This window comes from Bos mutus, chromosome 24, assembly GCF_027580195.1.
Source record: "Bos mutus isolate GX-2022 chromosome 24, NWIPB_WYAK_1.1, whole genome shotgun sequence".
NCBI lineage: Eukaryota > Metazoa > Chordata > Mammalia > Artiodactyla > Bovidae > Bos > Bos mutus.
This window is the reverse complement of record NC_091640.1, coordinates 48674791-48696176: the sequence shown is the minus strand read 5'-3', so window position 1 is coordinate 48696176 and position 21386 is coordinate 48674791. Positions and strand designations below refer to the sequence as shown.

Genomic DNA, 21386 nt, shown 5'->3' with positions numbered 1-21386 from the left:
ACGAATGAATGAAGCGTTAGGGTGAGCGCGCGCGGGACAGCCCCCGCGAGGCTCCGCGGGCTGGGTCTAAATCCGGCCACCAGCCCGCTCGCTTCGCTCCAAAACTCGCCGGCGGTGCCCGATCGGTGCTCTTGGGTCTTCCCATTTCTCCTCTGATTCCTCCAGGTCTCCGTCGACCCCGGGAGCTTCTCTGCTCCCCACCTTTATCCACCCCCGCTCCCGCCCCATATCGGTCCCCCCTCTGCAGACCTGGGCGGGTGGCGGTGGCGGGGGGGTGGTGAGCGGGGTTGGGGGGGGGGAGAAATAGCTTTTAGAAACCCGATCTGTTGTTTGCGAAACACAATCGCTTTTTTTTTTTTTTTTTTAAAGCGACAGGGTGTCTAGACGGCCACGTGACGAGGCCGGAGCCGGGCGCGCCACTGCGCAGTGGAACCAGCAGAGCAGAGGGCCCGGGGGGGGGGGGGGGGGGAGGCGGGGAGGAGGCGGCGGCGGCGGCTGGGGGGCGGGGGAGGGAAGGGGGAGGAAGGGGGAGGGAAGGGGGCGGGGGCGGGAGGCCTTGCGGGAGGCGGCGAGCCCCGGGCACACTCGCTCGCCTGCTCGGCGCACGGAGGAGCCTGTCCCCGAGCCGCGCCAGCCGAGCCAGCCGGGCGCCGTGCTCGGTCCGCTCGCCGCGCCGGAGAGAGCTGCCCGAGACGAGAGCCAGCCCGCCGGCGCCGAGCTGCCGAGCGCCCGGCCCAGGAGCCCCTGAGTGCGGCGCGGCGAACCCCGGGCGGCGGCAGAAGGACCCGAGTGCCAGGAGAGGGCGGACGGGGGGACAAGGAGGCTCCCGGCCGCGACGAGGAGAGTCTCTCGGAGAAGGCGGCGTGAGGGACAACCGGGGCCTCCAGCCGCCGCAGCCGAGTCGGGGCGAGCAGCCTTTTACGGGGAGCCCCGGCGGCCAGCCGCAACCCGGGGAGGGGGCGCCGGTGGCCCCCGCGCTAGAGAGCAGAGGGCGACAGCGCGCCGCCCGCCAGGGGCCCGCCGCGGCCGCCGCGCCGCCCTCCCCCGCGCTGTCAGCCCCGCGGGGCGCAGCCGCCGCCGCCGCAGCATCTTCTGCCCCTGCGCCCCCGCCAGCCCCAAGGAAGTCCCCGCCGACGACCGGGGCCCCCGGGAACGCAAGAGGAAAGGCCAGAGACTCCCCTGAACCACCCAGATGCGAAGGATTGAAGCAGCCTAGCCAAAGCTTTCTGTGGATTAAAAAATATATATATAGGATTTTTTTTTTTTCTTGGCAGAAGAAAAGGAGAGGAAGATCAGCGGGGCTCTGCAAGGAAAAAAGGGGGATGTAACTCGTGGATACGTTTTTTTTCCACCCCTCAAACGTCTCGTTCTACTTTGTAAACATTTTCTTTTTTTAAACCCCAGCTCCAGCCGGACGCCCCCAGACCTCCGGGGTGCGAGGAGGTGGTGTTTTTCATTTGGGGCTTTGCATGTTTGGTTCTTAAATTTTGAGAGAGCCTCCTTATTTCGCCAGACATCTCATGTGGGGTGAAGTCCACTCAGCCCCCTCCCCCGAGTCTTCGTGTGCACGGAATTCAAGGAGATCCGGTTACTAAGGATATAGAGGAAAAAAATAAATCGCGTGCCTGCTTTTTTTTTTTTAATTGCTTCTCCCCACCCCCAAATTAAGTTGCTTAGCAAGGGGGAAAGAGGTTTTTTCCTCCCTCCAGCAGCCCTGCCGAACGCCTTTCGTTTTTTGCCGCCGCGGATCTTTCATGTAGGCAGCCGAGGCTGGCGAGCCCGACACTCGGGAGCCACTGCGGGGGGGCCTCTTTTTGGGGAGGCGCCGACCCGGGTAGGCTTCGCCGCCCCCAGGGAAGCGGCGGCCGCGTTCCTCCGGGGTGCGCCGGGGCCCGAGAGCGGCGCACGGCGCGGGCCGCGCGGGGTGGGGCAGCCGGAGCGCAGGCCCCCGAGCCCCGGCGGGCGCCCCCGGGCCCCCGCGCGCGCTCCGGCCTCCGGGAGACTGGCGCATGCCACGGAGCGCCCCTCGGGCCGCCGCCGCTCCTGCCAGGGCCCCTGCTGCTGCTGCTGTCGCCTGCGCCTGCTGCCCCAACTCGGCGCCCGACTTCTTCATGGTGTGCGGAGGTCATGTTCGCTCCTTAGCCGGCCAACGACTTTTCTCCTCGCCTCCTCGCCCCGCATGTTCAGGACCAAACGATCTGCGCTCGTCCGGCGTCTCTGGAGGAGCCGTGCGCCCGGCGGCGAGGACGAGGAGGAGGGCGCGGGGGGAGGCGGAGGAGGAGGCGAGCTGCGGGGAGAAGGGGCGACGGACGGCCGGGCGCATGGGGCCGGCGGCGGCGGCGCAGGCAGGGCTGTCTGCTGCCTGGGCAAGGCGGTGCGAGGTGCCAAAGGTCACAACCATCCCCACCCCCCAGCCGCGGGCGCCGGCGCGGCCGGGGGTGGCGAGGCGGATCTGAAAGCGCTCACGCACTCGGTGCTCAAGAAACTGAAGGAACGGCAGCTGGAGCTGCTGCTCCAGGCCGTGGAGTCCCGCGGCGGTACGCGCACCGCGTGCCTCTTGCTGCCCGGCCGCTTGGACTGCAGGCTGGGCCTGGGGGCGCCTGCCGGCTCGCAGCCGGCGCAGCCGCCCTCCACCTACTCGCTCCCCCTCCTGCTGTGCAAAGTGTTCAGGTGGCCGGATCTCAGGCATTCCTCGGAAGTCAAGAGGCTGTGTTGCTGTGAATCTTACGGGAAGATCAACCCCGAGCTGGTGTGCTGCAACCCCCATCACCTTAGCCGACTCTGCGAACTAGGTAAGAAGTTGATCCACGCCCACCCGCCGGTGCCCCCCCTTCCCCCCGGCACTCAGGTGGGGGGAAGAAAAGCCCGATTGGGCTGTGGGTTAGTGCAGCCACCACGCCGGAGGGGTGTGTGTACATTTCCTCCTGGGAGGAGATTTGGGGGACAAAGGTATAGAGAGGGGACCCGGGGAAACTGGAAAGGCATTCCCTCGGGGTTCCCTTCCAGTTTTCTCTCCTCGGTGGCCCCAAGGGCGGGGGGGTGGTGCCTCTGGGCCCTACTCATTCATGCCCATATTCTGCAGACATGGGGTTATTTCCGGATCAGCCAAGGGGGTGCAGAGAGAAGTGTGGGGTCACGCCTCCCCCGCACGGCGAGAGGCGTTGAGGTGTGTGGCCGACTTGGATTCGGTCCAAGCCCGCCAAGGAAGGCTCGGAGAAGAGGTAGTAAAGGCTGGAGAGGAAGGCTCCCCTTTAGGAAGGAAGGGGGAGCGTCACGTCGGGCGCAAGGGGCCAGGAAGCCTACCCTGGCCGGCGCAGCTTTGGGTTTTGAGGCAGAGAGAGCAGGATAGGAGGCCGAGCTGGATACCTGCTCCCAGCTCCGCCAGCCCGGGGTGAGAGAGAACAGGCAGTCAGGGGAAGTTGGGTGCCTCCTACTTTCTTCCAGCGCAGGAGAGAGAGCAGTGTAACCGACTGTTGGATGGTTTGCCCCCAGACTACTGAGTTGGGCCCTGGGCTCCTCCGTTGAGACCCCGGGGTCCTTCTCCTTTATGCTCCCAGCCTTCTCCATTGCATCCCTTTTCTCTGCCTCTTTGTGCGGGGGCGGGGTGCATCTCGGGCGCCCACCGATTCAAGTTCCCCAGCGCCCTTGGGGTGCACCTTCCGGGGAAGCTGGGCAAGGGGGAAGCCCGTGTTCCCCGCGCGGGTGCTGGGCGCAGCGGCGGTGGCGGAGATGAACTGCGCCCCGGGGGGACGGGTCGGGGCGGGGGGTGGCGGAGGGATCAGGGTCTGAAGTTCTGGGACGCGAAGTAGGGGAAGAGGGGGGGGCTTCGCCGCCCCCCGCCCCGTGAACTGCGACGTGAGGCGGCCGAGCAGGCGGTTTGCAGCCGGGCCGGCCGAGCGCGGCGGCGGCGGCCGCAGACGTGGAGGAGCGCCGCGCCGAGGCTGGCGCCAGGCGGCCTCTTTTGTTTATCTGACAGCTAAATATCAAGGCAATCACCGCCTCGCGGCCCTGCCTCCAACCCCCACAGCTAAGACAAACAGTTGGGCTAAAAGAATGCCTCTGTTATCATAAGTTTCTATCTCTCTCTCAGGGCTCAGCCTTTATTTTCTCTTTCTTTTTTAATTCCAGAGTCTCCCCCTCCTCCTTACTCCAGATACCCGATGGATTTTCTCAAACCAACTGGTGAGTAGCTGATTTTAAAAATATCCTTCCTGTCTTAAGTTAGAAATGGAGGCTGTAGAACGCGGATTTGTGTGTCTAGGCAGCGGCTTGGGGAGACTCTGGACTTGCCCTGAGGTGGTTATAGGTTTCCTCTGTTGGCAATTTGGTGGATTTTTTTTTTTTCTTTTTCTTTTTTTGTTGTGACTGGAGCTGGAGGTAGTGTGTGTGTGTGTGTGTGTGTGTGTGTGTGTGTGTACATATATATCTTTCTTTTTGCAAAGATGTTTCTTAGGTATGCTTTCCATTTTGTTCATTTTTTTCTTGTATTTGTACTCCATAACCCAAGCTGGCTCAACTCAGAGCGTGGACTCTGGCGCATGCAGGTCTAGGGAGCCAAATGGGACAGGGTGATGGGAAACGTGGGAGACTCTGTGAGTGCCAGAAGTATCAGTGGGGAGATTGGAGAGCCCGATGGGAGAGAAGACTGTTTAGAAAAGTGTAGAGATGACCTCGGTTTGGGGCAAGAGAATAGAAAATTTAAGGAGTAAAGGCAACAGCCCCCTCCCCCCCTCCTAGTTTTCTCAGAATTCCTAGTGGGGGCCATAAAAGTGTTTAGCATAGCTCTGGCCTGCCTGTCGCTTTGTCACTGGATGGCATTCGGCCAGGGCAGAAGCCCCACTTGAGGCTGGCACCAGCCCTGTTGGGTTTGTCTGCATTCAACTTCTGGCTGGCAGTGCAGGGGAGAAGAGAGGAGGGACCACAGAGCTGGGAGGCAGCTCCGATGGGCCCTTGTTTCCTGGAGCCCTTTCTTACAGCGGGGAGGTTCCTGTGCCTGCAAGTCTGAGTTGTAACTGTGGTCTCTGCCGGTGCCTGAGAAATGCAGTGCTTGTGACAGTCTTATTTTGCCAGGGTTCTGGGAGAAGGAGAAATGAAGGGTTGGGCCCCATTTCCCTCTCGGAATTCTACAGGTCCTTCCGCCTCATGAGTTTTGGCTGTTGGGCCTTTCCCCCCACTAATTAAAAGTTTTGCTGGGGCGTTGTCCTAAATTAAATACTTTAATGAATGGTGTAAGCGAAGCCCATGGTCTCCAGCCAGCCCTCCCTGACTCCACACTCCCTCCAGTCGGAAGGCGTTGCTGCTTGCCTGGTGCCTGTCTAATAAGTGGCCTGCGAAGCATATGATATTTTGCTTTCGATTTACAAAACACCAGATAAATGGTCATTAATGAGGAGATAAACCAGCTCTGTATTTGTAACAAACGTTAACTGAGATTACCAAGGTCTGTTTTCTCCAAGAATGTAACTTGACTGGGTTTTTGGCATCAAGGCTCAAGAATTCTTTTATGAGCTTAGTTCTCCAAGGGGCCCTCTCTCTCCTGCTTTTTGTTTTTCCTTCTGTAGTCTTCAAATGTGGAGGTTTTCCTTAAAAGAGAGAAGAGAGAGGCCAGTCATCTTGGCCCCAGGGTTAAAGACGACTGGGGGAACTGTTCCGAGAGAAACTTCCTATCACCATAGGAAAGAAGGCCCACGTTCTTTGGGGTTTCCTGCAGAGATAGTGGGAGGCTCTGTCCACCGGATTCAAGCAGTGACCATCTCAGGCCAGGACCTCATTTTCAGCAAATGGAGTGATATATTTATTCATTAGCAAGTGTTGACATTAGGTAGCAGAATGTGTGTAAACAGGAGAAGCCACAAAGACAGGAATGCGCCATTTCCAAGGGGGAGAAAAGTTCTCCGGATCAGCCAATAGGAAGTGATTAACCTGCCAATCGGAAACTCAGACAGCTGGTTACTCACCCAAAATGTTTGTGTAAAACAAAACAACAACAAAAGAACAAACAAAAAAGTAGGTCCCCCCCCCCCCCGCCCTGCAAACTCAGAAAACCCTGAAATTTAAAAAAAGCGTAACGAAAAGTAGCATCCTGCTGTAAGGACATGAGGGTGCTAATAGGTGAAGCCCCCGTGTCTCCTGACGCACTGGAGGACAGCCAGGGCTGGCTGTGCTGGCTGCTGTGGCCAGGGGCACAGATGCGATGCTGCCCCAGGTTTCTCTTTGCCTTGCACATTGCGGAGAGTATTTGGCTGGGGATTTAGATCAGCTGCTCACACTAAAGTTTCCGAGTCCAGGTTGAATTTTTGGCCTTGGGTTACTAGGTGAGAAGCAGCCATAAGGTTTACAATGGAACGTTATTAAAATCTTAACCAGTGGCACAACTAAGGGAATCTCTTCTGCAAAGTCTCCAGCATGGGCTGAGGCGGTGGGAAGGGGCTGGGGCCTGGTCTCCCTGCAGCCTTTGGAGGAACTGGTGGTCCTGGTTTAGTCATTAAGTCGTGTCCAACTCTCGGCGATCCCACAGACTGTAGCCCACCAGGCTCCTCTGTCCATGGGATTTCCCAGGCAAGCATACTGGAGTGGGTTGCCAGTTCCTTCTCCAGGGGATCTTCCTGACTCAGGGATCGAACCTGGGTCTCCTGCATTGTAGGCGAACTCTTTATGGAGTGAGCCACCAGGGAAGCCTTTGGAGGAATGCCAAGGCTAAAAGTTGGGAGTTCCATTTTGCTATGGTTCAAGCCGTTCCACTGCGGCCTCTGGGATGGCCCGGCTTTGGTAGACCTGATTGCTAGGTGGTTCGAAGTCAGCAGGATCTTCTGAGAAGGGGCGCTCGCCATGGCTGAAGGAAGGAGCACGGTGTCTGTGACATGAGGCTTTCAGAAGTCATGGCACCTATCCACCCTTATCACACCAGGGGTGAGAGCAGGTTATTAGAATGAGATCGCAGTTTATGGAGTGGGAATGCTGTGTGGGCTCTACTTCCTGTTTCCTCTGTATCTGAAGGTCTGAACTATTTGAAGAATGTCTTGGGGTGGGAGGGGGGCTGATGTTGCTGGGTATATGCTCCTTGCTTAGGCCAGGGACCCTGGTGACCAGTGCCTCTTGGCAGATCAGGCCTCCAAAGCCTAGTTGAGAAGTCTGAGACCTTGCTCTGCACTTATTTTTTTCAACTCAGGCCGCTCTTTTTCATGCCTGTTTTTAAATCTAGAAATGATCGAAGCAATTAGATGATGCATTCATTCACTCATTTGTTGGTTTGTTCATTCATTCAGTCATTCTACAGGCCTGATGATGTGCCTGCCTAAAATGCACTGCTGATTCCGATGCACCGGTTTGTCCTTCTGTAACCAGGGCTGTGGGTTGGGGCAGAGCTTAGGGTATAGTGGTGGGCGGGGGAACTCCTTTGTGCCAGATGGTACTTAGGAAGCTCAGAGCTAAGTTGACAAGACGATGCTGGCTGTCGGGAAACCATTCTTTGAGAGAAGAGGGCGTCCCCAGCTTTGTCACCTTGTATCCCTTGCAGCAGCTCATTCGAGGCCCACGTCTTCAAGGGCTCTCTTGCTGCTGGGACAGGGAAATGAGTCTCCCACAGAACCCAGCACTTCTGGGGAGCAGGTGACACAGCAGAAGCTGACACCCTGACTTGGGAGAGCTATCGCAGCGAAGCTCTTTTTTTTGTGGGTGAGAGACGGAGGTGTGGCCTCTTGGCCCTTTACTAGCCTGGCAGGACCTAGATGATGCTGAAGACTGTCTCAGCCCGACTACCCGCAGGGAAGAGAGTGAGGCCTGCTGGGGAGGAGAGGGCTGAACCCTTGGGTAGGGCCCCGCTCACCGGGTGGCCCCTTGGGCTACTCAGTGACGCCTCAGTTTACCTAGGTACGTGTCAAACAGGTATACCTTGCTCCTTCACAGAGGTGGTAGGGAGACCTAATTAATGTTTGTAAATCCCTCCTGAGATCAAAGGCGCTGCACAAAGGGCAGAGCACCATTTCATAGAAACGCTTGTGGTTGCTGGTGTGGAGCTGGCTTACCTTTGATCTGAGACCGGCTGACAGCCCTGTTCGCGGTCCCAGCTCTACCCCGAGATGCCGGGCCCTTCCTTTGAAACACACCTTGCCCCTGGGATTCAGCCAGCCAGAGTTGGGGGCAGTGGGGGCTGGCCAAAATCATCGTGTTGAAATGTGGGGGTGTCTTCCGTTTCACGGGGAGCCTGTCTCTCCTTCAGGGTGAAGTCCATCGGAGTAGTTTGGAAAGTGCAGGGTATACACTCTTTAAGCAGCAACTCCATTTCCTGCCTGCCCCTATTGTTTTCCATTTGATTAAGTGTATCCTGTAACACTGTATATTCCTGTTAGGAATTAAACTTTACCCTGATACAATGAGATTACCCACATGGTCTTTTCTGTCTCCCCTGCCTGATGCTGCCACTCCTCAGCCCACCCTTCCCCTGTGGAGGAGAATTCTTGGAAAGTTGTTCTTGCACCTGAGGGAGAATGCAAGAGCGGGATTAGAGAGAGAACCTAAGACTGGGGGTGGGGTGGGAGGGTGGCAAGCCCAGCCCCATCCCCTTTTTACCCAGGGAATGGACACAGCTGCTAGGTCTCTAGAGAGCTCCATGGCTCCTTGCCTCTGGGCTCCTCTTTCCCTTGGCTTCCTATTTGCCGTCTTGGCTAAGCGGTTCCAGTGGGAAACTGGTAATGCACACTCCATGGACATCCTGCTAGTGACCTGGAGAAGGAGGGTCTGGGATTTGCACCATCTGACCCGGTGTGACTGCTTTGGAGCCAGGACGCTCCTTTCCTGAGCTGGCCTTTCTCTGTGGATTTCCTAAGTTTGGCATTGGCAGTAATGCCCGATACACTTATGGGGTCTTGTGTGTTTTTGTTTCATGGGACTAATTAGTTGTGGTTCGTAGCCATTATTTTTTGTTTTAATTGCTTGGAGGGAGGTTGTGGAGTCTATTTCTCAGCTGGAATCGTCATTATCCTCATTAACATTTAGGTCACTATGCTGAGCACCTGAGGGTGACACAGACATTCAAGAGAAGGTTATAGACTAGTTCAGGCAGACAGGATCTGAAGGTAAAAGATCAGGAAAGACATCGGAAGGCAACTCCGCAAGTGCTGGGTGCCAGAAAGATTTTATAGGGATGGAGGGCAGGGAGCCTTGCAGGTCTGGGGTTGCCCAGGAAGGTTTCCACCCATGGGGAGTTTTTGGATTAGGTCTGGAAGGAGCTGAGAGCCTTGCTGAGAATGTCCTCTGTTCTCTTGACTTGAGGGGGCTTCACCCAGGTGCGTACATGAATAAGATTATTTGAGTCGTACTTGAGATTTTCTTGCACTTACTCTACCTCTATTAGAAAGGGAAACGCAGTCCCTTCAGCCCAACACCCGTTTCTTCTTAAAGAACTGGGAAGTCTGTCTGTAAACAGGTGAGAGTGGTGGCGAGGGCCACTGGATCCAAGCAAAGAGGCCGTGCCCTTGATCTTGCCCCGAGAAAGGTGGCTGGGAGAGAACACGGGCCTCCTTTGACCTTGGGAACTACCTGGTTTCCTCAATGGGGGACTTGCAATAAAAGAAAAAAATTTCAGCAGTCTGTGATCGAGTCTGACTTGACGAATGATTAACTGGCTGCCGGGAGCCTAGACGGGTGACAAGGTGCTGTGGTCTGTCTCATGATGGGTAGCAAAGCCTGAGCAGCACATTAATAATCAGCATCGTGGCTGGGAGTTAGCCGTTTGGAATGTGTGGTTTCTCTTTAATGCTGCTTAGAATGTGCTTAAAAATTAATCTTGGTGTACTTATTTATTTATTTGTGTATTTATTTCTCTCTCCTTCTCAAATCCACAGCAGACTGTCCAGATGCTGTGCCTTCCTCCGCTGAAACAGGGGGAACGAATTATCTGGCCCCTGGGGGGCTTTCAGGTGAGACGCTTTTCTCTTATTTTCCCGGGGATTCCAAGGCCTCCTGAAATGACTGGAGATTTTGGAGGACCAGAGGTGGCCTTCTGCCACCCCAGCTGGTCTGGAGTTAATCCACGTTTTTATGTGCGTTAAACTGGACGTTTCTGCGCTGACTCCCGTCGCCCTTCAGCTCGAGGTTCTTGGCCTGCCCCATAGATGTGGAAATGGGGGCCACCTGGGTGTGGGCTGTGTTTCTGAGTTGTTGTTAAGCAGCCCCCTGCTGGAGGGGCTTCGCTTGGTGACTCTGGTGTTCTTAGTTCTTGGGTTTAAGCTCTTCTCTTGCTCTCAGTGCATCAGGTGCCTTGAAGGGAAGGGATCCACCTTTTGGAAACTTGTAGAAGATAGATCCTGGGTGTAGGATGGGAGTTTAGAGAAGACGACCTCAGTGCTTCTCTGCCCATCCTGCCTCCCAGTCGAGCTTCCGGCTGGAGTCTACAGTGTGTGTTGGGGATGGATGGATGGATGGGTCACTGCAGATAGCAGGCGCTGACACTGAGCCAGCAGGGAAGGTGTCCCTCAGGGCCCACAGGTGTGAGCAAGGGGCCTGAAATTTGCCCCGGCTAGAGGGTTATGGAATTGGGTGAGGGGCACTGGGTAGCCCGAGCATCCTTGTCACTGAGAGACGGGAGAAGAGAGTGATAAACTTGGAGATGCTCATTACCAATGTAAGTGGGAGACATTTCCATTTTGTTCTAAAGATGTCCTGTTTCCACCTGCTTTTCCCACCCCAGTACGCATGCCATCACAGGATTTTCTAACAACTAGCTAAAACAAGAGGGGAAGTAACCTGGGGGAGAAAACAGAAGATCCAGTAGAGTCCTGGGCATTTGCCTTTGGGACATTCGTGTAGGTGGGATCATGGCAGTGCAGATGGAAGCTGTAAAGCGCTTCTGAGAGGGGACTTCTAACTGGTCAAGTGTCAGTCAGTCTTGGTTCCTCCCAGCCAGTTCCCGCTGCAGGAATTGATCTTGCCGAGAATGTCTTCAGGGAGACCCTTGTTTGTTTTGATTTCAGCACAGTATATACTCTGGCTGTTATCTGAGACAGAGGGTATTGTTTACTCAAAGCTCCTAATGAGAGCTGAGCAGGAAAAAAGAGGAACCCAGAGAGGGCAGGGGGCTAGGGGGCGTGAGGATGAGCGTGGACCATGGTGGCGGAGGAGGAAAGAACATACAGGGATGTGTGAGTTGTGTCTCTTCTGCTTTCTAAGGCTGAGAGGGTTCCGGAAAGAAAGAAGGCCAAGGAGGAGAAGGGGTCTGGGCGAAATCGTGCACTCAGGATGTTGTTAGACGGTTTTATTTTTTAAATCCTGAATGTGCAGGAGGAGTCCCAGCCCCTCCGAACCACATGAAATAAGCAAGGGAAGTGGTAGCTTTTGAAAGGGGGCTTTTCGGAAGGTTTGTCTCCTTGATAACATCTTGTCTGTCTCCTCTGCTGGAGGAAGTGACGACACCAGCCTCCTTTCCCGGCCCCAGAGCCAAACGGTGTGACAGTGTTGCCCCTTCTGAGATGGGTGGGCTTCCGAGAGTTTTTCTAGTCCTGGAAAGACACTGGGGGTAAAGCAATGATGAACCCCCCAACCCCCATAGTAACTGCAGTCAATGAATGAGGAGCTGCTAGGAAGGAGTGCTTGTCTCTGAAGAGCTAGCATGGTTCAAGGGAACTGCAGAAAGAAAAAAAAAAGTGATGGGGGGGGGCTCCACATGAAAGAGCATTTGTTTTGAATTTTAGCTCTTGATTTACTAATTCCCAAGGCTTCAAAGTTTGAGCTCTTTCTTCTTTCCGTTCAGAGTTGGAGCGGTTTATTAATAATGTGCTGTGGGGGGAAATTGAAGAAACTGTTTCTTGGGTTGTTGCCAGTGGTTTGGGGGTATCTGGAGGGGAGGCAATGGGCGCTGAGAAAACCCAGGGCTCCCATCTCTGCAGTGAGAATGTCCCCCCACCCCCCGCAAAAGATGACTAGTGGCCCAGGTCCAAGGTGGAGGGTTTTGCAAATGGAGAATGCCCAAACCTCCTCCTTTCAAAGAAGTTGATCTTTCCATGGGGGGTGGTAGGGTGGGGGTGGCCAGGATGAGGCCAGTTGAGGGGGGGTGCATTAGCTGAATGAGGCAGGGCTGGGTAGGGGAAGAAAGAAGGCTGGAGGGGGTGTGCCTGCCGTGCTGAGGGCCAGGCCAAGTGGGCATCAAGGTGGGGAGCAGGGAAAGCGCCCACACGCCCCTGCCCCCACCTCCCCCTGGAAATCACCTCTCTGAGTGTCTCTTTCACAGGCCCCCGCGTGCTGTTTTCCTTCCTGTCCTGCCCTGGCTGAGAGCGGGCCTAATGAATGGGGCTCAGTTTAGGGTGGGAGGAAGGTCGGCAGCAGGAGCCAGGGCTTGATTCTCTTGGCAGGGGAAGAAGGGAAAGAAAAAACAGTGGTGTGAAAACCTGGTGTCTCGGAGGTGGGGGTGGGGGTGTGCTTGAAGGCACGCCCCTCCTGAGATGCCGGGGTGACTCCAAGGCTGGCCCTTCCCTTTCCTGCGAGGAAGGGGAGTGGGCGGGCAGGCGCTCTGGGAGCCGGCCCGCTGGCTGCAGGTTGGAATTCCAGCCGCGCAGCGCGGGACTGGCCGGTGAGACACAGGCCCGAGCCTCTGGGACTCAGTGAAACAGACCCCACCCCTGCAAGTTTCCTCAGTCTGGGAAAACGGCACACATTTTTAGAAGGCTGTGACTCGGTTCCAGGAGATTGTACTTTCATTTCTGACAGCCGGCTCTTCGAGACAGATGGATTGCTCGGTGCCTGGTTGTGTGTGTGTGTGTGCGTGCGCGCGCGTGTGTGTACACGCATGCACGCGTGTGTGCGGGCTGCAGACGTACAGATAGACAGTCCCGTGCACGCACACATGAACGGGCAGATGCCCGTGGGCAGGCTCTGGGTAGGCCTGGGTCCCTCTCACGCGGGTGTCGGTGAATGACAGACAGCTCCTCCTTGAGGATGTGTGCTTGGGGCCCGGGGAGTGTTTATGGACTGGTTCTGAATCGTGATCGTAGGTGTGGTACTTCTTGAAAGACGTGTAGAACAAATCCTGCTGTTGGCATGCATCCTGGGCCAGGCGTCCCCACCTTGGAGAGGTCTGACATCGATGGGAAGCTTCTGGGTTCAGCTTGGTGGTGGAAATGGAAAAGATTTACTTGCAGAGCTTTCTCTGTATCACTGGTAATTGAAAGCATGCGTTTGAAACTGTCATCTTTGCAGCCTCCATCTGCAGTTTGGGGGCGGTGGGGGAGCTTTCATTCAGCTTGTCTGCTGTCCTGATTTGGGGCGGGGGAGGTGGGGTGTTGAAGGAGTACCGCCTCACTTGTGAGTTGGGGTTGTTCAGCTGCAGAACCTTCATATATTGATGTCTGAAACTGGTTGGGCCTCCCTGGTGAAGGGCAGGGATTAGAGGCCAGTGTCGTTCATTGTCATTTAAATTTCAAAATGGGGCTTCCCAGGTGGCACTTGTGGTAAAAGAACCCACCTGCCAATGCAAGAGGCATAAGAGATGCTGGTTTGATCCTTGGAAGAGGAAGTGGCAGCCCACTCCAGTATTCTTGCTTGGAGAATCCCATGGACAGAGAAGTCTGGCAGGCTACAGCCCATGGGGTCACAGAGAGTCGGACACGACTGAAACAACTTAGCAAGCAAGCAGAACTTCAAAAACGGTGCCACTTTCGAGGAGGGCTTCCCTGATAGCTCAGTTGGTAAAGAATCTGCCTGCAATGCAGAAAACTCCTGGTTTGATTCCTGGGTCGGGAAGATCCGCTATAGAAGGGTTAGGCTACCCACTCCAGTATTCTGGGCTTCCCTTGTGGCTCAGCTGGTAAAGAATCCGCCTGCAGTGTGGGAGACCTGGGTTCGATCCCTGGGTTGGGAAGATCCCCTGGAGAAGGGAAAGGCTACCCACTCCAGTATTCTGGCCTGGAGAATTCCATGGACTGTACAGTCCATGGGGTTGCAAAGAGTCGGACACGACTGAGCAACTTTGACTTGGAGGAGGGAGGTGGGAGGCAGTGGAGACCTAGTATGGATGTGTCTGGTGGAGGGGGCTGAGCGAGCCCTCTCTTGCCTGTGCAAAACCATGCTCGTTGGAGACACAGTTCTACCAGCCCAGGGGAGGCCTGCTTCTTTGCCAAGGTCTTCAGATCCACGTATCACTTCTAGTTCTGGGTGATGGGAGTGCCTTAGGCCAGCATCCATTCCAGGAACGGTTCTTTCCTCTTCTTTGATGCCTGCTGGTGTCTCTGAGAGCCTCAGAGGAGAGTCTTCAAGAACACCTGCATGATATGAAACCGTGGTCCTGGCTCCGTCCACCGTCATCTTGGGCCCAAACCAAGGAGCTTAGGCAAGAGCGTTCCATCCTGTTTTTAAGGAACGTTATTCAGCTGCATTTGTTGTCTGGTTGGGAACAGTGATGGCAAACTGGGGATTTGGCCTGGGTGCCTATGTGTGTGTGTGTTTTAATGTCTCCTTCCTGTGCCTGGAAACAGGCAACTTGTGGTTTCTCTGGTATCTGCCATGGGGAGTGGGGTGGGGTGGGTTGAGTTCATCTAAGTGGCCAAGAGCACGGGCTTTGGGGTTGTCAGACGGAGCAGCCCATGTGACCGTGAGCAAGCCCCTTATCTACCCACTCCCTTTCCTTCACGCCACTGTGAAGAGTGACAGTCTGGATCTCTGGGGACCCACACATCCCCTAGTGCCAACCTGATGACTCAGGCCCAGGCCAGCTCACCTGGTGCACACCCATTGAAGACCAGTCACAGACAGCAGCTTAGACTCTTGGCCTCTTCTGCAAGCCTTGAGGTCATGCACTCAACCCTGGAGAAGGGCTCACTGTTAAACTCCCTTTGTCCTGAAAAGAATGAGGCAGTCAGGCAGGAGTTAAATGCAGGGTGACAGCATTTAAAGGCTCTGGAGCAAATTGGGGCTGCCCTGCCGGCCAGACTAGATGGGCTGCTGCCTCATGCATCCTGTCACCGAGACAGAACCTGGCCAGCTGTGGAGGGGGAGGGGGTCAGGTGAGGGTCAGGTTTTGGTGTGTCTCTTGCCACAGTCTGGGACACTAACCCCCCCTCCCCAGGTAGGCTTTGCCTTAGCAGAGCCCAGCTGTCGGCCTCTGGACCTGAAGAAATGTCAAAAGATTCACGATCCAGTTGGGCTCCCTGGGCTACTTCCTTGCTGCTGTTACTGTCCCACGACGCTGCTCCTGCATACAGTGCTCGCATTAACGCTCCCTTCACAGCCGGTGTCTGAAGCCAGTGGGAGAAAAAAAAAAAGCACAGGCGGGGGTCTCCAGACCTGCCTGCACGTTAGGACCCCTGGGATCTTTCACCTCACGGTCTGCTGGCACGATCCCAGCATCAAGTGTTTTTTGAGGCCTGCCAGGTGATTTCAAGGTGCGGACAAGTTGGGGAGCCTCTGATGTAGGGGGTAAAAGGATCTCTGTTCCCATGGGGAGTATCTCTGGTAGCTTCTCTTGGTGGCTGTGCACAGATTCTGTCTGTGCTCCTATGGTGAAGAATTCAAGTGTCTTGCTTGTTGAGCCTCTTCTCAGCTAAGACATTTGCTCGGTTGTAGGGGTTTCCCTGGTGGCTCAGCGGTACAGGATCTGCCTGCCAATGCAGGAGACATAGGCTCAATCGCTGGGTCGGGAAGAACCCCTGGAGAAGGAAATGGCAACCCACTCCAGTGTTCTTGCCTGGAGAATCCCAGGGACGGGGGAGCCTGGTGGGCTGCCGTCTATGGGGTCGCACAGAGTCGGACACAACTGAAGCGACTTAGCAGCAGCAGCAGCAGCAGCAGCAGCAGCAGGGGGTTTCTCTGGTGGCTCAGCGGTACAGGATCTGCCTGCCGATGCAGGAGATGTAGGCTCAATCACTGGGTCGGGAAGAACCCGTGGAGAAGGAAATGGCAACCACTCTAGTATTCTTGCCTGGAAAATCCCACGGACAGAGGAGTCTGGCAGGCTACAGTCCATGGGGTCACAAAGAGTCGGTCCTGATGTAGCAACTAAACAACCGCAAGAAATTTGACAAGATGTATTAACTCTGCCCCTTCCTCCTGTTGGCTTTGCTGTAGTGAAGGACATTATAAAAGTGACCCTGAGACAGGGTTTCCTTTCAGGATGATGAAGGTGTTCTGGAACTTGGTAATGATGTTGCTCAGCTCTGCAGGTGCTGTCAGTGTCGTTAATGGTAAATGTTATGTGATGTGTATCTTGCCACAATCTTAAAAAATAGTGACCTGCGGTAGCTTTTAAATACATGCAGGTATTTAGATAGTGCCTAAGAAACACCGGCTCTGGAGGATAAAACACTGGGAGCTATTGGAGGCAGACACTTATTTCCAAAGCATCTCTGAGGTCTCACAGGGTGGGGGAGTGGGGTGCAGGGAGTGGGAGGGATTGATCAAGGGCCTGTCTCTGTGATTTTTCAGCCTTTCCTTTTCCATGCTGGTGGCAGAAAGGAGAGACAGGAAGGTTCCCTGTGGCTCATTTTCCATGGCTGACCTTTCAGCAGGGGAATAGGTCCCCTTCTTCCCTCTCTGCCCCGGACGCTGTTTTCCTCTGGGCAGCCCAGGGTCTAGTAAGCAGCACTGCAGGGGCTATCTCCCAAAGCCTGGGGTCCTCCTGGCTCCCGCTGGGCAGTCTGGACCCCTCCTCTGGCCCTGCTGCCCGAGCCACTGGTCCATGTGAGGTCTTTGCTGAGGCTGTAGGGCTGCAGAGCAGGCTAGTAACTCGTGGGAGCCCTGCCTTTGCAGGAGCCCTGTGAAAGGATACTGTACAGTGTGACCACTGGGAGGTCACCACTGGCCCAGCCATCTCTCTCGCTCAGTACTGAATGGCTAGCCCAGTCTGGCTGTGTGCCTACTGTCACAGACAGGCTTCCTCTCTGGGCTATTTTCAGCGGGAAGATATTATTAACTGCTGAGGCACAGTTCTCAATTTAGTGGCTAACACACCAAGAAAGCAACATTCCCTTGGTGGCGGCCGCTCTACCTAAACACATTGGCTCACGGCGGGGTGCTTCTCCCCGTGGGGATCTGCACCTCTAGCCCACTTTCTGGGGCAGCTGGGACTGTAGATTCAGCAGCTGCCATAGAGAAAAACGAGGCTTTTTCTTAAAGCTGACTCAGTTAGAGGTGTAGACAGTGATTGTGGTTTATCTTCTAAGATGAGGAGTTCTTTGTGACTGGCATGGGGCACTGCACGGAAATAGGAACTTTCTATGGAGTTTAGGGCAGTTGTTTAAACCAGGGTGATAACTTTCACCTTGGAAGTGAACAGGAAATATTGGGACAAGACAGGAAATTGCATCATTCCTTTTATGAGAAGAACTCCAGAAAAAAGTGGTTCATGAAAGGTAGTGGCTGCGAGGAGGCCAGCCGGGTTCTGTTTTGGTTTGTTTCTTTCCTAGCCCCTTCTTTTCCTTCCACTCTCCGAAGAACTTTTAGGCCATTTTCATTTAAGAAAGAGGCTGTTTGAGAACTTTATGTTATTTTTATTATTTAAAAAAATTTTTTTTTTTAACCAGAAGGGTCACCTTCAGTTGAAATGTTAACGGCAGCCTTATTTCCCGGTTTACTAAAGAATCTTTCATGACTTTTTCAGCTTCCTTCCCCAAGTGGTGAAGCTGAGCAGCTCTTGGCTGGAAGCGAATTTTGGTTTGGCTACACAGTCTTCTTCCATGCTGAGCCCCACCCTGTGTCATTAGCTCAGTTTTAACTTGCAAAAAAAAACAACAACACACACACACACACAAACAAACATATTTTGGGGGGCAGGGGGGTAGGTAGAAATCTACTGATGCCCATAGCCTTTTCACCCCAGCGTGGGGTCCCCTTGACCACGGTGCCTGACACCTGGAAGGCTGGGGCTGTCTTTATTTACAAGCTCTGAGCCTCCTTTTGCTCAGGGAGTCCCTGCCTTAGCTTCCTGAGTGTCTAGTGCTGGGGTTCTGGTGAAAAGAGGTGGCAGACAACAGTTCCCCTGGTGCAGCTGTGCCCGGGAGCTATGCTTTGCCCTGGGGCACGGGGGTATCGTGGCCCTCAGACACCCAGTAGCTTCCCCCAGAAAGAGGGCTTGTGCAGCCCCGCAGTGGAGAAGGTGGGGTTGTGCCGGGTGTGAAAACAGTTGTCATTTTACTCATCTCTGGGTTTCTAAGTCCCCTCTTTGACAGAGTCATTGTTCTCTGACGGGGGCGGGACATGGGACAGGACCCTGACCCGGGCTGCCAAGGAGCCATCTTTAGGATGGAGACCAGGAAGAAAGAAGTTTGTGTGTGGCCGGCTTGCTCCTTTTCCCCCCAGCTGTTTTTTTTTTTTTTTTCCTTATTGGGCTTTGTTTTGTTTTCATAACACAACAAGGGCCCTGGGGGTGTGTAAAAGCATTGTGGAATACTTGGTGGGGGTAGCGTGTCCAGACCGAGCAGGACGCCAAGGCAGAAGGCTGTGGGCAGGTGGTGAGCCCACAGAGGTGGCCTGGCCGGCGCCTGGCTTGGAAACACCTCCCGGGATCAGCCGCAGCCGGCTGGCAAGGAGCTGAGGACAGGGGCTCTCTTCCTGCCTGCGCAGGGAGCCTGGGGCCAGGCCTCAGCCTTTCTGGCTGACCCCTGCCTGGAAGGCACCCTCCCAAATAGGTGGGTTCACATGGGCCACCTCCTGCCAGTTGGAAGCTGGGGTGGTGGTGGGGGTGGTCGGTGGGGGACCAACTGCTTTGGGAGAAGCCAGCGTGTCCCTGTGGTACAATCACTTAGCAGTGATTTATTGCGCACCTACTGTGTGCCAGGCTCTGCTGAGCACCTACTGTGTGCCAGGCTCTGCCAGGCACAAAGGCTGTGTAGTTCTTAGACTCTGCAAAGGGTTACAGTTCGTCTGAGGGTGTTAGGGGGTCAGTGAGGTGGAGGGTCCTTGGAGCAGAATTTGGCAGCTTCCGAGCTGTGGGGTGAGCTGTTGTTGTAAGACACAGCTGAGGTGCAGGGGCGGGCCTGGGGCTGTGCTTTGCTTGTGAAGTCTGTTGAGAGCCGAGATAAAACAAAAGCTTGTTGATAAACAGAGGTCTGTCTCCCCTGTTCCTGTGTCTGTCCCTGCTCCCCATTATCTTGATGGTGAGATAACAGCCCGTAATAGCAGGAGGTAGGGTTGTAGTCCAGACCCTGGCCGTACCTGGGAGCACAGCTGAGCACGCAGTGGGGGCAGGGGACATCTGGAATGGTAGCATTTATGTCTTTACAGCCACAGGGGAGGTGGGACGTTTCCAAAGCCCGGGAGTTTGACTTTTCTAACTCTGGGGGGCTTGATTCTCTAGAAGGCCATCTGGGGAAGCAACACTTGGTTTTTAATTTAAAATCTGACGGTCAAGTCCATTTTTGAGTTCCCAGATGATCTGAGAGGCTCTGACCTGCCTGCGGGTGGGGTTCCACGAGGTAATCTAACACCTAGTTACCAAAGGGTTTCATGTTCGCATGCATCCTGCTCTGGCTGTCCCCCTGAGACCGACTGACGGCTTCTTGGGAGTTCACTGGTTTCATTCATTCGTTCTTGCTCCTGTGTCAAGTCCGAAGAGCTGTTTTGCCCTAGGGTTTGTTCCCGGACAGTAAGGGAAGGGTGGATTTCAACTCCAGCTTCCCTCTTGCAAAATGCGGAGTTTCTATCTTTTAGACTCAGGTCACCAAGCCCGAACTGGTGGCTCTCGTGTTTACTCATTTCTGTGTTGCTTTTTTTTTTTTTTACTTTTTAACTTGGGGTTAACAGGAACAAAAAAGGACTAAGCCCAGAAAGGACTGTGCTGTCAGTAAACTCGCCTTTCTGCCTTTGCCACCTGGAGTTTAAATCTCCATCGCCCTTTCCCACCTTGCGGTTGGTCTGCTGAAGTTGGCAGGTCTCCTTCTCCAGTAGGCTCAGCGAGCTTCTGGGGCTCGAGAGGGCCTGGAAGAGCTGCTCTGCTCAGAATGTGCCTGGGGACCTTGCCAGCCCCAGGGCAGCCTCCCAGCCAGCGCCCCCTCCCCTCATTAATCAGTAACCCAGAGGGAAAAGCAAGAGATGCGTTCTTCCTATGATCTGGGTGCACAGTACAGTTCTTAAAAACAGATGGGCCCCATCTCCAGCTCAATGGGATCAGAGTCAAAGCCCCGCTGGGGATGTTTCCTGGGGAAGAGACCTGGCATTGAGGGGCTTGCAGAGATTCAGAAGCTGCCCTCGTCCCCCAGCCCAATGTTTGTCAGATGCCCAGGATGGGTTTGGAGAGGTTACAGTGGGAGGGAAAGTGCCCACTCTCCAGGTTTCCGTCCTCTGGGCTGAGGTTGGAGGCACAGCCACCAGCTGGCTGCATGGCCTTTGTGGAGCCATTTTTGTCCTGGACCTTAGTTTTTTCCTCTACAAAATAAGCCAGTGGACTTGGTTCTCACGCCCCTTGCAGCACCGAATGGCATCCTGTGATCTGTGATTTTTGGTTCTTGGATTGGAAGGTGTGTGAGAATGAAACCTCTGTTGCTGAGGTGGTGGGTAGCTCATGGGCTCTTCCTTTGGTGAAGAAAAAGACTGCCGTTCTTCAGGTTTTTTGTTTGCAGACTCTTTCAAGAACGAGTGAAAGCAGAAGGATCATTTCCCCCAGAAAAATGCATATGCATACCAATATTTGCAGGTATTTCCTGGGGTCCTTCCCCCAGCAGCCCCCACCGAGGAATCCACTGTACTCAAGAAGGCAGGGTGAACTGGAGAGGATTAGGAGAAGCCGAGCCTTTTCCCCCAGAAGTGGAATTGCCGGGCACGTGGTCATTCTGTGTTGGGTTTTTGGAGGCAGGGCCAATCCTGACTTGTGTGTCTGTATAGATGGATCACAGATCACTTGAGGCAACCAGGTGGGCTTGAGGCTGAGTTCTGGGGCAGGGGGGTGGGGGGTGGAGTGAGGGGTGCAGTGGAGGAGGAGGGGTGGCCTGGCTCTGCGGTTATCCCCGCCAGACTGGAACCCACATTTATGCGAGGCCCAGAGTCCTCTGAAATGTGGGGCACACAGCACAGAGCCACAGGGGGGCCTTGAGAAGGGTGGTCCAGAGTGGGGGGACTGGAGACTTAAGGGTGGGAGGGCCTGCGAGGAGTGGAGGGTGGGGGGCTCAGGCCCAGGAGGTATACTGGGTGCTTTGGGGGTGAAAGGGCTGAGATCGCTGAACAGTGAGTGTGCCAAAGCCAGGGAGATTAGATTACGGGGCAGACAGAAGTAATGATTAACTTTCCCTGTCTGCACACCGGCTCCTCTCTGTCGAACTGTTGTTTTTCCCTGCAAGTACAGTGCGGCCCTGGCCTGGCCCTGCTGTGGGGTTGTAAAGAAAGAAGGAATGAGGGCTGGGAGTGAGTGGGGGGCGGGGAGCCAGGGAGCTGGCCGGAGAGGAAGGCTTTTCCATCAGATCCAGCATTGGAAT

At 55.1% G+C, this 21386-nt stretch overlaps 1 protein-coding gene across 2 annotated transcripts in view; it reads left to right on the top strand.

Annotated features, from left to right (window-relative positions):
* Positions 1-549: 549 nt before the first annotated feature.
* The window catches only part of SMAD7 (SMAD family member 7), a 30304-nt gene continuing 9467 nt past the window's right edge, over positions 550-21386 (top strand). The window contains exons 1-3 of one of the 2 annotated variants that reach the window (XM_070362015.1): positions 550-2792; positions 4129-4182; positions 9846-9917. In XM_070362015.1, coding sequence (XP_070218116.1) covers positions 2180-2792; positions 4129-4182; positions 9846-9917 — 739 coding nt within the window. In that variant the 5' untranslated portion in view covers positions 550-2179. Of the gene's footprint in view, positions 2793-4128; positions 4183-9842; positions 9918-21386 lie in introns of both variants that reach the window. The other variant, XM_070362014.1, reaches the window with a different exon arrangement.